Source organism: Pongo pygmaeus, chromosome 5 (genome assembly GCF_028885625.2).
Source record: "Pongo pygmaeus isolate AG05252 chromosome 5, NHGRI_mPonPyg2-v2.0_pri, whole genome shotgun sequence".
Lineage (NCBI taxonomy): Eukaryota > Metazoa > Chordata > Mammalia > Primates > Hominidae > Pongo > Pongo pygmaeus.
The window spans coordinates 3001731-3016925 of NC_072378.2; the positions used below are offsets into that span (position 1 = coordinate 3001731).

Sequence of the window (15195 nt, forward strand, 5' to 3'; positions counted from 1 at the left end):
CTTCACTAACCAGCAAAGTCCGTGCAGTTTGCCTGGCCCGTCCTGCCAGCCCCTTCCCGGGCATTCTCCCATCTCCCCTTTCTCCTTATCCTTCCGGTGCCTCTCCCACGTGGGATAAACGGCCATTCCTGGAACAAGCTTCCCCCTCATGCCTCTTCGCCTTTGCAACTGCTGCTGTGCCAGCTTGCACCAGCCTTCCCCTCAGCTACATCCTCTGCCAGGGCGTATTCAACCCTGACACACCTCCGTGGGACTCAGCGTCTGGGAGGACATCCCGGAGCCCTGAGACCTGGTGGTGCTCTCCCTCCTGGACCCCGCCACACATTGCACGTGCCTGTGTCACGGCCCTTCATCCCGGGCGCTGTCAGTACTTGCTCCCTTGCCTCAGTCACTGCAGTGGGAACTTACTTTGTGCAGTTGCTCTGACTTTCCTTTCTTGATGAAAGCAAGAGTCTCTCAGTAGCACAGCACTCTTTACTCTCTGACATCTCGCTACTTCCCCTCCTGGCCACCCTTTCTTTCTCATCCCCCATTCTCTCCTAACTTGTGTCAAGATGGCTGTGGCCCGCCAGTGCGCTGGAGACCAAGACCCCACCACACACCTCCTCTTCGCTCCTTGGTCATTCTGCAGTGTTTGAGAACATGCTTGTGATGTGCGCGCCATGGGCCACCCCCTCTTCTTGAAGCTTTCTCTGTCTGGAAGTTCTTGCCACTGTGTTCTCCCGACTTCCCCTCCTCTCTCAGGCTGTCCCTTGGCTGACATGTGCCTGCTCCCCTATGTGGGCCACAGCGTTGGGGTCCTCCAGGCATCACCCTCAGTGCTCTGCTCCCCTCTCACCCTCACACCTCACACCTGAGTAGCTTCACTCAGCTTCTTGCTCCACCTAACTCCCAAACCCCACATATTCGACTGTTGTTTTTTTTTTAAGAGACAAATTCTCACTGGGCGTGGTGGCGTGTGCCTGTAGTCCCAGCCATTTGGGAAACTGAGGTGGAAGATCACCTGAGCCCAGGAGTTCAAGACCAGCCTGGACAACATAGCAAGACCCCGTGTCTACAAAAAATACAAAAATTAGCCAGGCATGGTGGCATGTGCCTGTAGTCCCAGCACTTTGGGAGGCTGAGGTAGAGGATCACCTGAGCCCAGGAGTTCAAGACCAGCCTGGACAACATAGCAAGACCCCGTGTCTACAAAAAATACAAAAATTAGCCAGGCGTGGTGGCGTGTGCCTGTAGTCCCAGCCATTTGGGAGGCTGAGGTGGAGGATCACCTGAGCCCAGGAGTTCAAGACCAGCCTGGACAACATAGCAAGACCCCGTGTCTACAAAAAATACAAAAATTAGCCAGGCGTGGTGGCGTGTGCCTGTAGTCCCAGCCATTTGGGAGGCTGAGGTGGAGGATCACTTGAGCCCAGGAGTTCAAGACCAGCCTGGGCAACATAGCAAGACCCCGTGTCTACAAAAAATACAAAAATTAGCCAGGCGTGGTGGCGTGTGCCTGTAGTCCCAGCCATTTGGGAGGCTGAGGTGGAGGATCACCTGAGCCCAGGAGTTCAAGACCAGCCTGGGCAACATAGCAAGACCCCGTGTCTACAAAAAATACAAAAATTAGCCAGGCGTGGTGGCGTGTGCCTGTAATCCCAGCACTTTGGGAGGCTGAGGTGGAAGATCACCTGAGCCCAGGAGTTCAAGACCAGCCTGGGCAACATAGCAAGACCCCGTGTCTACAAAAAATACAAAAATTAGCCAGGCGTGGTGGTGTGTGCCTGTAGTCCCAGCCATTTGGGAGGCTGAGGTGGAGGATCACCTGAGCCCAGGAGTTCAAGACCAGCCTGGGCAACATAGCAAGACCCCGTGTCTACAAAAAATACAAAAATTAGCCAGGCGTGGTGGCGTGTGCCTGTAGTCCCAGCACTTTGGGAGGCTGAGGTGGAGGATCACCTGAGCCCAGGAGTTCAAGACCAGCCTGGGCAACATAGCAAGACCCCGTGTCTACAAAAAATACAAAAATTAGCCAGGCGTGGTGGCGTGTGCCTGTAGTCCCAGCCATTTGGGAGGCTGAGGTGGAGGATCACCTGAGCCCAGGAGTTCAAGACCAGCCTGGGCAACATAGCAAGACCCCGTGTCTACAAAAAATACAAAAATTAGCCAGGCGTGGTGGCGTGTGCCTGTAGTCCCAGCACTTTGGGAGGCTGAGGCAGGAGGATCACCTGAGCCCAGGAGTTCAAGACCAGCCTGGGCAACATAGCAAGACCCCGTGTCTACAAAAAATACAAAAATTAGCCAGGCGTGGTGGCGTGTGCCTGTAGTCCCAGCACTTTGGGAGGCTGAGGCAGGAGGATCACCTGAGCCCAGGAGTTCAAGACCAGCCTGGGCAACATAGCAAGACCCCGTGTCTACAAAAAATACAAAAATTAGCCAGGCGTGGTGGCGTGTGCCTGTAGTCCCAGCACTTTGGGAGGCTGAGGCAGGAGGATCACCTGAGCCCAGGAGTTCAAGACCAGCCTGGGCAACATAGCAAGACCCCGTGTCTACAAAAAATACAAAAATTAGCCAGGCGTGGTGGCGTGTGCCTGTAGTCCCAGCACTTTGGGAGGCTGAGGTGGAGGATCACCTGAGCCCAGGAGTTCAAGACCAGCCTGGGCAACATAGCAAGACCCCGTGTCTACAAAAAATACAAAAATTAGCCAGGCGTGGTGGCGTGTGCCTGTAGTCCCAGCACTTTGGGAGGCTGAGGCAGGAGGATCACCTGAGCCCAGGAGTTCAAGACCAGCCTGGGCAACATAGCAAGACCCCGTGTCTACAAAAAATACAAAAATTAGCCAGGCGTGGTGGCGTGTGCCTGTAGTCCCAGCCATTTGGGAGGCTGAGGTGGAGGATCACCTGAGCCCAGGAGTTCAAGACCAGCCTGGGCAACATAGCAAGACCCCGTGTCTACAAAAAATACAAAAATTAGCCAGGCGTGGTGGCGTGTGCCTGTAGTCCCAGCCATTTGGGAGGCTGAGGTGGAGGATCACCTGAGCCCAGGAGTTCAAGACCAGCCTGGGCAACATAGCAAGACCCCGTGTCTACAAAAAATACAAAAATTAGCCAGGCGTGGTGGCGTGTGCCTGTAGTCCCAGCACTTTGGGAGGCTGAGGTGGAGGATCACCTGAGCCCAGGAGTTCAAGACCAGCCTGGGCAACATAGCAAGACCCCGTGTCTACAAAAAATACAAAAATTAGCCAGGCGTGGTGGCGTGTGCCTGTAGTCCCAGCCATTTGGGAGGCTGAGGTGGAGGATCACCTGAGCTGGGGAGGTTGAGGCTGCCGCGATCTGTGATTACACCACTGCACTGTAGCTTGGGTGACAGAGGCAAGACCCTGTCCCAACAACAGCAACAACATGAAAAAAAAAAAAAAAAGAAAGAAAAGAAAAAGACGAGTTCTCACTATGTTGCCTTATTCAACTTTTTATTCAATTTTCTTATCTGGTTGTCTCACACATACTTTAAATTCAGTCTGTCTAATACTGAATTCATGATTTTCTCTCTAGTCCTGTCCCTTCTGCTAAATTTCTTGCCATTATAAATAATACTCTTTCTCCCTGAAAATAACATTTTAATTACTATTTATTGAGTGCCTGCCGTGAGCTAAAGTTTTTAACAACGTGATATCCCTGTAAGGTCTCTGATACTCAGCCTGCTTGTCAAGTGAAAAACGGGGGCTCACAAAAGTGAGGAAACCTTCCAGACCACATCCCCCACACTGCAGCCTGCAGCCCACTCCACTCTTCTGCTGGGCTCTGAGTGGACCCATCTTGCCCTCCCCCTCTCTCCCTCCCACCAGGCTGCTGCCAGACTCGTTGGTCCCGCCTGGGCTGATTCTGTGCCACCCCAACCGGTCCAGGTCCTTGCCTCCTACCAGTCAGCCTTCCGTGATGCTCTGATAGCAATTCAGCAATATGTGAATCTCGTGGTATCTTACTTTAAGCCTTCCAGGACTCCCCACAACTTTCCTGATAAAGTTCAGGCTCCTTCACTTTGCTCACGGAATGAGTGGCCCGGCCTCTGCCTCTCCAGGTCCCCTCCCCCCACTTTCCCCTCCCAACCACCAGTGTCCAGCCATCCAAGACCACCTGGCCCCCTGCAGCAGGTGGCCGGCTCCTGCCTCCTTGTGTGGGCCCTTCCCGCTCCCTTCCCACTCCTTCACTTGTTTGCTGACTTCTCTTCTCCCAGAATGGCCCAAGCATTCCATCTTCCAGGAAGCCCTCACCGCCGCCACCCCCTCTCCATTGCCCGTGTGAGCACACAGGCCACTCTGCTACAGATGGACGGCCGGTTCTTGTACCCGTCTCCTGGGGTGTAGGAGCAACAGTATCTCTCTAGGGTCTAAGTCCATGAGTGAAATTGCTGAGTGTTGTGGGCAGATAGACTACATTACAAGTGACAGATTATTTTCCAGCAAAATAAATTTACACTTCCACCAGCAATAGATGAGATTCTTAACTTTTAGCTCTTCAACAAAAACTTGAAATTCTCAGACTTCTTAATTCACTAGCCAATCAAATGGGTGTAAGATGTTATCTTATTTGGGTCTTAATTTGCATTTCGTATTACTAATAAGATTGAAAATCTGTGTTTATCCACCGTTTGAGTTTCTTCTGTATTATATCTATTCATGTATTTTTATTGGCTAAAAGTTTTTTATTATGTAATAATTGATAGATACAATACAGTATGTTTGGGTATACAGTATGAAATGTAACAACAAAACAACCCCCCACTCTCCACCCAGCTCCGCACCAGAACACTTTCAATGTTATCCCAGTGTCACTGCTGTGCAGTTTTTAAAAAATACTCTAATCCTAGTCAATAACCCCTTTTCGGGTAACTGTGTTGCAAACACCTTTTCACAGTGGGTGGCTTGCCTTTTTCTTTATGGGCAGAACTACTTAATGTAAGAAAATGCCACAATGTTTTATTTTTCTTTCCTTTTTCGTTTTCTTTTCTTTCCTTTTTTTTTTTTTTTTTTTTTGAGACAGGGTCTCCACTATTGCCCAGGCTGGAGTGCAGTGGCACCATCTCAGCTCACTGCAGCCTGCCTGCTCAACATCAAACTATCCTTCTGCCTCAGCCTCCCAAGTAGCTGACACTACAGGCATGTGCCACCACACCTGGCTAATTTTTGTATTTTTTGTAGAGACAGGGTTCCGCCACATTGCCCAGGCTGGTCTCAAACTCCTGGACTTAAGTAATCCACCCACCTCAACCTTCCGAAGTGCTGGGATTACAGGTGTGAGCCACCATGCCGCCCGGCCTCACAGTGTTTTATTTTCTCATTGGTTTGGCTGGTTTTGTTTGATTTTAGATCCACCAACATGTTTGCCCATTTGTTTACTCACCTGTTCTTTTTTCTCAAATGTTCCTTCTAAAAGCATTTATCTTCTCTTCTTCCTGAAGTTAGTTTCAGAAGTTATTTAAGGGCAGCCTGTTAATGGTCAACTCAGTTTTTACCAACAAGTGTCTTTTCTTTCACCCACCTTTTCTGCAAGTCTGTTTAGCTGAGTGTGGAAATGGAAGTGGAAAATCATCATCTCCCCCATTCTGCAGTCTTCTGCCTTCCATCCTTGCTGTTGAGAAGTTTCCTGTCTGTCTGCGTGGTTCCTGCTTCAGAGTGATGTGTAACTCTCTGGCTGTTTTTCAGATTTTCTCCTTACCTTTGATACATTGCTGTTTTAATATATTCTGTTCAAGTGCAGATTTCATTTTACTTGTCCTATTTGGAATACATTGCGTTTTTGTTTGTGGATTCTTTGATTCATTCTGAAGAACTCTCCCACCCATTATTTCTTCAAATAGGCATCTCGTTCATTCTCATTATTCTCTTCTTCTGAGATGAGTGGACTTTTGTAGACCTCGTCTTTCCATCTTCCTTATCTCTTCTTCATCTTCTTGTCTCTCTGCATGGTGTTCTGCATAATTCTTAAGATTTCTCTTCCAATTTTCTAGTTTTTTCATTAACTTTATAAAAATCCTGTTTGTTTTGTGACCTTTGGTTAGGAGCTGATATTTGCTTACTCTTAATCTGAAAACAAACAAAACAGTGAGCATAAATCGAGAGCGCTTTCCTTCCGGGAAGATTTGCATTTGTTGCTCTTGGGAACCGCAGGATCATACCAGGTTGGGGCCATTTTTAGCTCAGCTTAATCCAGGAGTCTCAGGTTGGGCCCCCGGCCTCCTGCAAACACTGCGTCTCCACCCAGAGCAGGCCTACCTTTGGAGCTGGCTTACTTCCTTCGCTGTATTTTCAGGGTTCTCTTTCTCATGTGCAGACACACTCACACACACTCACACCCCGGTTTCCATTAACCACTGCAACTTCAGCAATGCCACAGAATTCTGTTTTGTGAAAGATCTAGTTATTCCCCTGCAAGAAGGCCTTTCAGAGGGTATGGTCTGCCATACAGCCAAAAGTAGAAGCATGTGCAGGGACGTTTTACTAGCCATCTTCGCACTGTCTTGCTTGCTTCTCTCTCCCTTACCCTCCGCCCCCAAACATTTTCTTCTTCCCACATCTCCCCACCTCTTCAGGCTGTCTCCACGTACCTCATTCAAGTCTTATCATTCTTGTGCAGAGCAGTTCATCCTCTTCAGCCTTTATCTTCAACCACACGGGGCCTACCTCTGAATATTTAAGCCAGTCAGCAGAAGCAAAGGCAGGCACCAGGCACTGTCCTGTAATGAGGGATCCACCCTCCTCAGAAGGCAGTTGTGATTGTAAATAGCAGTTTTTCCTCCATTTGGTGATTTGAATTCACTAAGCACACAGTGAGTGCCTGCCGGGTGCCTGACGTTGTCCGGGGCTCTGTAGAGATTTTTGTTCATGTGAGTTCATGCCATTAGTGTTATATTTCTTCCATGTGTAACATGTAGCTCTCAGTAAGCAATATTTAATATGCTCAAGAGCATTAGAATCTTTACTTATCACAGTGTATTTAAAGAAATATGAAAAAGATTGGCCTAAGGAATTGCATTTGTTGATTCATGTTAATGGTTGTTTTTAGCTATTCTTCCCTACCAGTGAATCATCTACAGTATAGTTTGAAGTTTGGTACTTAGCCTGTTACACCCATATTTCTTCCATAGCAGAAATTAGAATGAATAATTTGTGTACATTTTTCAATGTCCATACAAATGCAATGCAGAAAAAAACTCCTCTTTTGCAAACATTGCCGCTCTTCCTCAGGTGACCCTGTTAGGGTCATATTTTCTTTTATCTTGTATCTTTAAAGGAAAGCAGTAAGTGCAGCTCTAATTTCATCCACTTGGTAAGCATTGATTTCTGGGCCTGTATTGTGGGAGGCACTAGTGTAGGCCCTGGGGTACAGTGGGGAGCAAAGCAAAGTCCCTTACACTGCACACAGGTCCTAGTGGGAGGCAGGCACTCAGCCCTGGGTCCAGAAGGCACCGCAAAGCAGCAGCCAGGGCTAAGCCGAGCAGAGGGAGGGAGGGAGGCATTCCAGGCAGACGAGACAGTGAGCGCATGGGCGCAGAAGTGGCTCTTGCTCGCAATACTTAAAGACGATACTTTAGTATGAAACTAAACCTTTCTTTGCCTACACTTCTGTTTTTCAGGCATCCGAGATGTTTCTAAATGGAGTGAGAGAACAAGAAAGCCTCTAGAAGCCCTCTATGGGTATGACTACTTTGCCAGAACCTGTGAAAAGTGGGTGGATGGCATAAGACAGTTTAAACATCTCCCAGATGGTAGGTTACTGGGCTTGAAGGGCTCTCTGCCTGGTATAGAGAGTGCTCGAGTTCCTCCCCAGTGTTCCAGAATTGCTCAGTGATTGATGAATCCGCCCATCGCCCTCACACGCTCATGTGTGAGCAGAACAGAGAATACTAGTTATTGTATATACTGTGCCGGTTCTTGTGCAGTCAGTCTGGCTGAATGTAGAGGCAGGACTGCGTGTCCAAAGGTTCACATTGTTGAGTCTTTAACAGCAGACTGTTCTTTTTCCTTCTAACCCTTGGTGTGTGTGTGATGACAAAATAATTATCCAGAAGCCTTAAACCGTTTCTATTTTCTAATTCCAGAATGAGTAATTCGAAAATAAATAGGCCACAATATGTACAATATTTTTTCCTTTTTACACATTTAGATGTGTCACCCCACGAGGACACTGTTAATCTTTAATCTCAATGGAATTAATACGAGGAAGAAAATATTCAGTTTTTTTCTCGTTTTCAGAACTAAGTGATATGACCTTAACTATGAACAAATATCTCCAATTTTTTTTTTTTTTTTTTTTTTTTTTTTAGATGAAGTCTCACTCTGTCACTAGGCTGGAATGCAATGGCATGATCTCAGCTCACTGCAATCTCTGCCTCCTGGGTTCAAGCGATTCCTCTGCCTCAGCCTCCCAAGTAGCTGGGACTACAGGCGTGCACCACCACGCAGGCAAATTTTTTTGTATTTTAGTAGAGGCGGGGTTTCACCATGTTAGCCAGGATGGCCTTGATCTCCTGACCTTGTGATCTGCCCACCTTGGCCCCCGCCAAGTGCCGGGATTACAGGCCTGAGCCACCGTGCCCAGCCTCTTATTCTTTATCTGAAAAATTGACAAGATTTCCAGTTAAAGTAAGAATTGACATATTTAAGAGAAATTCTGAATTGTAGTTTATTTTCATACAGCTATTTATGTTTATAATCTCATTTTTCTTTTTTTTTTAATTGCTGGAAAATAAGAGTAGCTAAGATCTAATCTTGGAGTGCATTGTTACAAAATGGTTGTGATTGAAGGACCAATTTGATCTATTAGGTAATCATTTCCTGCATGAATCATCTGCCAAAACTTTCACAATGAAAAGGACATTTGGAAATGTTACTCTTCTGGTTTGAGTTGAAAACAGCAAATGTATCAAATTTATGCCTTATAATGTTCCTGTTCAGATGCAGCATCCACCCATGGAAACAGGCCCTGGAAATCTCTGCTCTTAAAACAAAAGAATGCCATAAAACAATGTTTAAGACAGTTCTCCATTAAAGAGGGCACATTTGTAAAATGTAAACTTTTATGTTTTATTGAAGAGAGTAGTGAAAAGATAGGAAGATTTAAAGGTGGAAATAGGGTTAAATCAGCAATTCAAAAATACGTTCTTGATACAGAGGCTGTAGCGGTGTCTGAACTGTCTCACAGCGAGACCCTTCATGATGTGTCCCCCTTCTGTGCTGACTAATTTGGTAGGAGCCCTTTTTTCCTACTGTCCTCTCAGGTTTATGGATGCTTGGTATAGTGTAGGGATTCATTGCATTGCATGGCTCTGGAGTGCGATGTGCCTGAGTGTGAATTCTGGCTGTGCCCCTGGCTTGCTGTAAGAATGGATCTGGGCAGGTAACTTAGCTTCTTGAAGCTTCGGTTTCCTATCTGTGACCTCGAAAAGCTGTTGTGGGGATTAAATGAGGTATTATCTGTTCAGCTTTGGTGCAGGATCAAAGACACAGTAAGTGCCTAATGAAAGGTTGGTATTACTGTTATTACAAAAGTACTTTATGGAGAAACATTTTTATATGCTGAATGAGTTAAAACATATAACTACTGTGTTTAACAGATATGAAATTGTTTAAACAGTTCCTGGCAGAAAGTGAGCACTCAGTAATATTGACTTTGATCATCATCTGGTGATGATGCAGTTGGCTGGTGTGTGTCATCTCAGGACAGGAGAGGGAAGTGTCAGAGACCTGCAGAAGTATTTCCCTAGTCAACGGGTCCCCTTCTCACTTAGCAGGCAGTGACTTCCCACTGAAGAGGAGGGAAAGGCCTGGGGCCCGTGCAGGGCAGGGGAGCACTGCACTGTCGGGGCAGCTCCCAGCCTTCTCAGAGCTGCTGTGCCTTCCTCTTGACACACACGGAGAAGGAAGGAGAAGGAAAGAGCTGGCTTCGGGATGCCGGAAACCTTAGATGCAACTCTCTTTTTAGCCCCACAACAGCCCGAGGGAACTATGATTGTTCCTGTTTGTGGCTGAAGCTCCCAGTGGTTAAGGACCCACCACAGTCTCACAGAGGCAGAAAACTGCCGTACAGGGACTAGGGCCCAGGCTGTCCATCATTGCCTCAGGAAAGTTCTCATAAATGGGAGTAAGTCCTTACAGTCTCTGCAAAGTGTGTTAGTCAGGAGTGTCACAGAGGCATCAGTGATAAGGAGAAGCTGCTTTACCATGCGCAAGTTGTATAATAAATTCCTCGTGAGGTTCATATGCTTTGAGGGCTGGCCGGGGCCCCTACACTCATCTGAAACGTGATTTCCAGGGCAAAGCTCTACAGGTGTCAAGCACCTACCACTGTTTTCACGGTGGGAACCGCCACTGTGGAATATAGTGGTGGGGTGTTTATTTGATTTTCCTACGATTTTATGCGAATTTAAATCAGGCTACTTATTTACTAGTAGAGCTCAGAAACAGGCAAACAAACAAGAAACAGAGAGAAACAGAAAAGGAAACCCAAAGAATGTTAGAGCTGGAAGGAATCCCAGGCAGGGTCAAATCCAAACCGCGGTTTTTACAGATAGGGAAACTGAGGGCCAAGGAGGGGCAGGGCTCGCCGAGTTTCACTTCCTCTGACCGCGTAGAATGGTTGCACTAAAGCAGATTCCTCGTGCTGTGTATCCTTCAGGTAACATCTGCCGGCACTTGCTGCCCCGGGTCCAGTGCCCCACCTTGATTGTGCACGGTGAGAAGGATCCTCTGGTCCCGCAGTTTCATGCTGACTTCATTCATGAGCACGTCAAAGGTTCACGGTAGGTCCTGTCACCGCCTTCACACTCCCCGCCAGAGCCTCGGAGTCAATGGGCAAAGCTACTGGAAGGAAAAGAACCAAGAGGAGTTGGAGTTTTAGAGTACACAGCCCCCCTTTTTTCCAATGCCAGTCAGTAGCACCGCTTTATTTAGGGTACCACGGAAGACAGAAGCCCTGAACTGTGGGTGACGATAACCAGAAGAAAAGGCGCGTTCAGATAGACAGCTCTTACTTTTATGAGTGGCAAACATGCTCATAGGTGCTAAGCCCTGTCACTTGGTAATAGTTTAGATTTATTTCCATCAGTATTAACTGAAACAGTTTCACACAATTTGGAAATTTTCAGTTTAGTTTTTTATCATTATAAAAGCACTGACCACCCAATTTAAAAAAATCCATTAAACCAAATTTCTGATGTCTGCTGACAGCCAGCCCCGCTTAGCACAGTTAATGGTAGTGTTCCCTGTCCCTAAAGCCCCCAGGCCAGCAGGGAAAGCAGGCACAGAAACCACTCCACTGCTTCCTTATCACTCTGTTCCATGATATATTTAACAACGGATTTCTCAGAGAATTTTTAAATGAGGAAAAAAAGTTTCTTTTCTATAATAAAATACAATTACCGTAAACCTTTATAATTCCTATATCCATAATGGACAATGCTATATCCATTTAGCATTTTTTAAGTTAACAGGCATCTCTTTATTCCACACGTTCCTCCTATACCACTTAAACCATGAATCAAAAATACACATGGGCCTGTATAACAAATAATTCATTTGGTAAGAGCATAGAGTCAGCGAAGAGCAAAGGTGAGAGTTAGGCAGGATTATATTACGGGTGGACAGAGAGGTTTAATGGAGGAGTTTTTTTTTTTTTTTTTGGAGTTGGAGTCTCGCACTGTTGCCTGGGCTGGAGTGCAGTGGCACAATCTCAGCTAACTGCAACCTCTGCCTCCCGGGTTCAAGCGATTCTCCCACCTCAGTCTCCCAAATAGGTGGGATTACAGGTGTGCGCCACCATGCCCAGCTAATTTTTTTTATTTTTAGTAGAGACGGGTTTCACGATGTTAGCCAGGCTGGTCTCAAACTCCTGACCTCGTGATCCGCCTGCCTTGGCCTCCCAAAGTTCTGGGATTACAGGCATGAGCCACCACGCCTGGCTTGGAGTTTTTAAATTGGTTTAGTAGCGGCTGGGCACAGTGGCTCACACCTGTAATTCCAGCACTTTGGGAGGCTGAGGCAGGCAGTTCACTTGAGGCCAGGAGTTCAAGACCAGCCTGGCCAACATGGCGAAACCCCATCTCTACTAAAAATACAAAAATTAGCCGGGCATGGTGGCGGGCGCCTGTAATCCCAGCTACTCAGGAAGCTGAGTCAGGAGAATCGCTTGAACCCGGGAGGCGGAGGTTGCAGTGAGCCAAGATTATGCCACTACACTCCAGCCTGGGTGACAGAGTGAGACTCCATCTCAGAAATAAATAAATAAATAAATAAATAAATAAATAAATAAATATTTAGTAGGGAATAAAAGGTATTTTCAAACTAGACTTTATAAAATTATAATACTAAGTTATGGTCATGGTACAAAATTCCAGTAGTATACTTTCTTATTAATCCTTGCAAAAGTTTTTTTTTTTTTTTTTTTTTTGAGGCAGAGTTTTACTCTTGTTGCCCAAGCTGAAGTGCAGTGGCGCGATCTCGGCTCACTGCAACCTCTGCCTCCCAGGTTCAAGTGATTCTCCTGCCTCAGCCTCCTGAGTAGCTGGGGTTACAGGCATGTGCCACCACGCCCAACTAATTTTTGCATTTTTAGTAGAGACGGGGTTTCACTGTGTTAGCCAGGATGGTCTTGATCTCCTGACCTTGTGATCTACCCGCCTTGGCCTCCCAAAGTGCTGGGATTACAGGCATGAACCACCATGCCCGGCCTGCAAAAGTTTTTTATACAATCTTAGTTTTTGTGCTTTTGATTGTATACATTTGCAGTGTACAAAGTGATATCTCCATATAGCACTTAATATTTTAAAATGTATTTTATATATAGTATCTCGTTATAGTTTATGACACATTTATGAAAAATATTATCCATTTTACAGATGAGAAATCACGGCTGAGAGATGTTAAGCAATCTTTCAAGGTTGTATAGCTAGTAAATAATGAATCTTAGATTTTTCTCCTAATATGGTGCTTTTCCACCATAGCACAGCTGCCACTTATCTCTTAATATGTATGATGGTAACATGCCTAGAATAAGATACCAGGTGACCTGGTTAATTGTCTTCCAGCTTCAGAAATGACAAGTTTTGCACAGTGACACACATAGTAAATGTGGTATGTACCCTTAAAGAGCCAGGTTCAATTAAAGTCAGTCTACAAGAAAGTTTAATTTCGGAATTAAAGTTTAATTTAGGCCCATCTCCTAGCAACACAGTACATCAGTATAGGAGAAAAACACCCTTACAGGCTCACACCTGTAATCCCAGCACTTTGGGAGGCCGAGGTGGGCAGATCACTTGAGGTCAGGAGTTCAAGACCAGCCTGGCCATCATGGTAAAACCTTGTCTCTACTAGAAATACAAAAATTAGCGAGACATGGTGCTGGGCACCCATAATCCCAGCTACTCAAGATGCTGAGGCAGAAAATCACTTGAACCTGGGAGGCAGAGGTTGCAGCGAGCCAAGATCATGCCACTGCACTCCAGCCTGTGCAACAAGAGCCGAAACCCTGTCTGAAAAAACAAACAAACAAACAAACAAAAAACACTTAGAGGCACAGACTATCCCTTCCCAGATTTTTACCAAGAAATACAGATTATGTGTGAAGCAAACACCAAACTGCCTTTCTTGCCTCAGAAGGAGGCTGAACAAAGGGTGGAGTTACTCAGCAGGTCTGCAGGTCTGCTTCCAGCTTATGTTAATTTGTCTCTTTCTCTCTTTTCTCTTTGTGGTAGAAGAAAAATAAGAATAGCTTATTTTTATTTTAAGCAAAGAGGCCTTAGAGATAAATTCAAGCTCAGTGATTTTAAAATGTGTTTTTAGTCGGTTGAAGCCCTTCCTCTAACAAGCTCTTGTGCTGAAGTCTGAGATACGAAACACAATGAGAGCTGCTCAGACCACAGCAGTGATGGGGAGCAGGCTTTGCCTTTCTGCCTCCTGTGTCCAAATTTCCTCATATAAGTACAGCAGTCGTAATAGATTAGGACATACTCATATGACTTCATTTCAAATTAATTACCTCTTAAAACGCTCTACCCAAAGGAGGTCACACTCTGAGATGCTGGGGGTCAGGATCTAAGCATATCAATATGAGTGGTGCAGTTCAGCCCATCACAGTGCTTCTGAGGAGGTACTCAGATCTCAGGAACCAGATGTCCGGTTCTGGGTTTCAGACTCGACTGCAAATGATGAGTCCCTCGCCTCTCGCCCGCAGCCCCTCTCCATCCCTCAGCCACTGCCTTTGCCTGCCTGGGTGTGTGCTCACCCCTTAGGCCAGGACTCAGGCGGCTCCTCAGTGAGGCTTCCTTGCCTCTGAGTGCGCCTCCAGTTGCTCGCTCACCTATCTGAGGTCATGTGGCTCCTTATTCATACCTTTTTTCTTCTTTTTTTTTGAGACGGAGTCTCGCTGTCACCCAGGCTGGAGTGCAGTGGTGTGATCTTGGCTCACTGCAAGCTCTACCTTCTGGGTTCATGCCATTCTTCTGCCTCAGCCTTCCGAGTAGCTGGGACTACAGGCGCCACCACGCCCAGCTAATTTTTTGTATTTTTAGTAGAGACAGGGTTTCACGGTGTTAGCCAGGATGGTCTCGATCTCCTGACCTCGTGATCCGCCCGCCTCAGCCTCCCAAAGTGCTGGGATTACAGGCGTGAGCCACTGTGCTTGACCTTCTTTCTTTTTTTTTTTTTTTTAAGAGACAGGTCTTGCACTGTCATCCAGGCTGGAGTGCAGTGGTGTGATCACGGCTCATTGCAGCCTTGAACTCCTGGACTCAAGTGATCCTCCCACCTCAGCCTCCCAAGTAGCTCAGTTATAGGCACATACCACCACGCCTAGCTAATTTTTTGTGTATGTATTTTTTGTAGAGATAGAGCCTTGCCATGTTGTCCAGGCTGGTCTTGAACTCCTGGGCTCAAGCAATCCTCCTGCCTTGGCCTCCCAAAGTGCTGGGATTACAGGTGTGAGCCACTGCACCCGGCCTCCTTATTCATACCTCTAACAGCTGCTAACGTGAATGCAATTCTTCCCCTGTTGAACACTCCACCGCCTATCCCAGGATATGGTCTAGAGCATCTGAACATGCTCAGTGCATGTTGAAAGAGAGAGAGGGAGAGCGAGAGGTGCACAGAGGGCCATGTCTCTGTGGATGGGCTGGGGTCACCAGTGCAGGACCAGCTGCATGTTCTGAGCCCAGGCCTGAGG

The 15195-nt window shown here is 46.7% G+C and overlaps 1 protein-coding gene across 4 annotated transcripts in view; it reads left to right on the top strand.

The window, feature by feature from the left end:
• The window catches only part of BPHL (biphenyl hydrolase like), a 34592-nt gene that overhangs the window by 12718 nt on the left and 6679 nt on the right, over positions 1-15195 (top strand). For all 4 annotated transcript variants that reach the window (XM_054493463.2, XM_054493461.2, XM_054493460.2 and 1 more), the window contains exons 5-6: positions 7616-7747; positions 10657-10780. In XM_054493463.2, coding sequence (XP_054349438.1) covers positions 7616-7747; positions 10657-10780 — 256 coding nt within the window. The remainder of the gene's footprint in view (positions 1-7615; positions 7748-10656; positions 10781-15195) is intronic.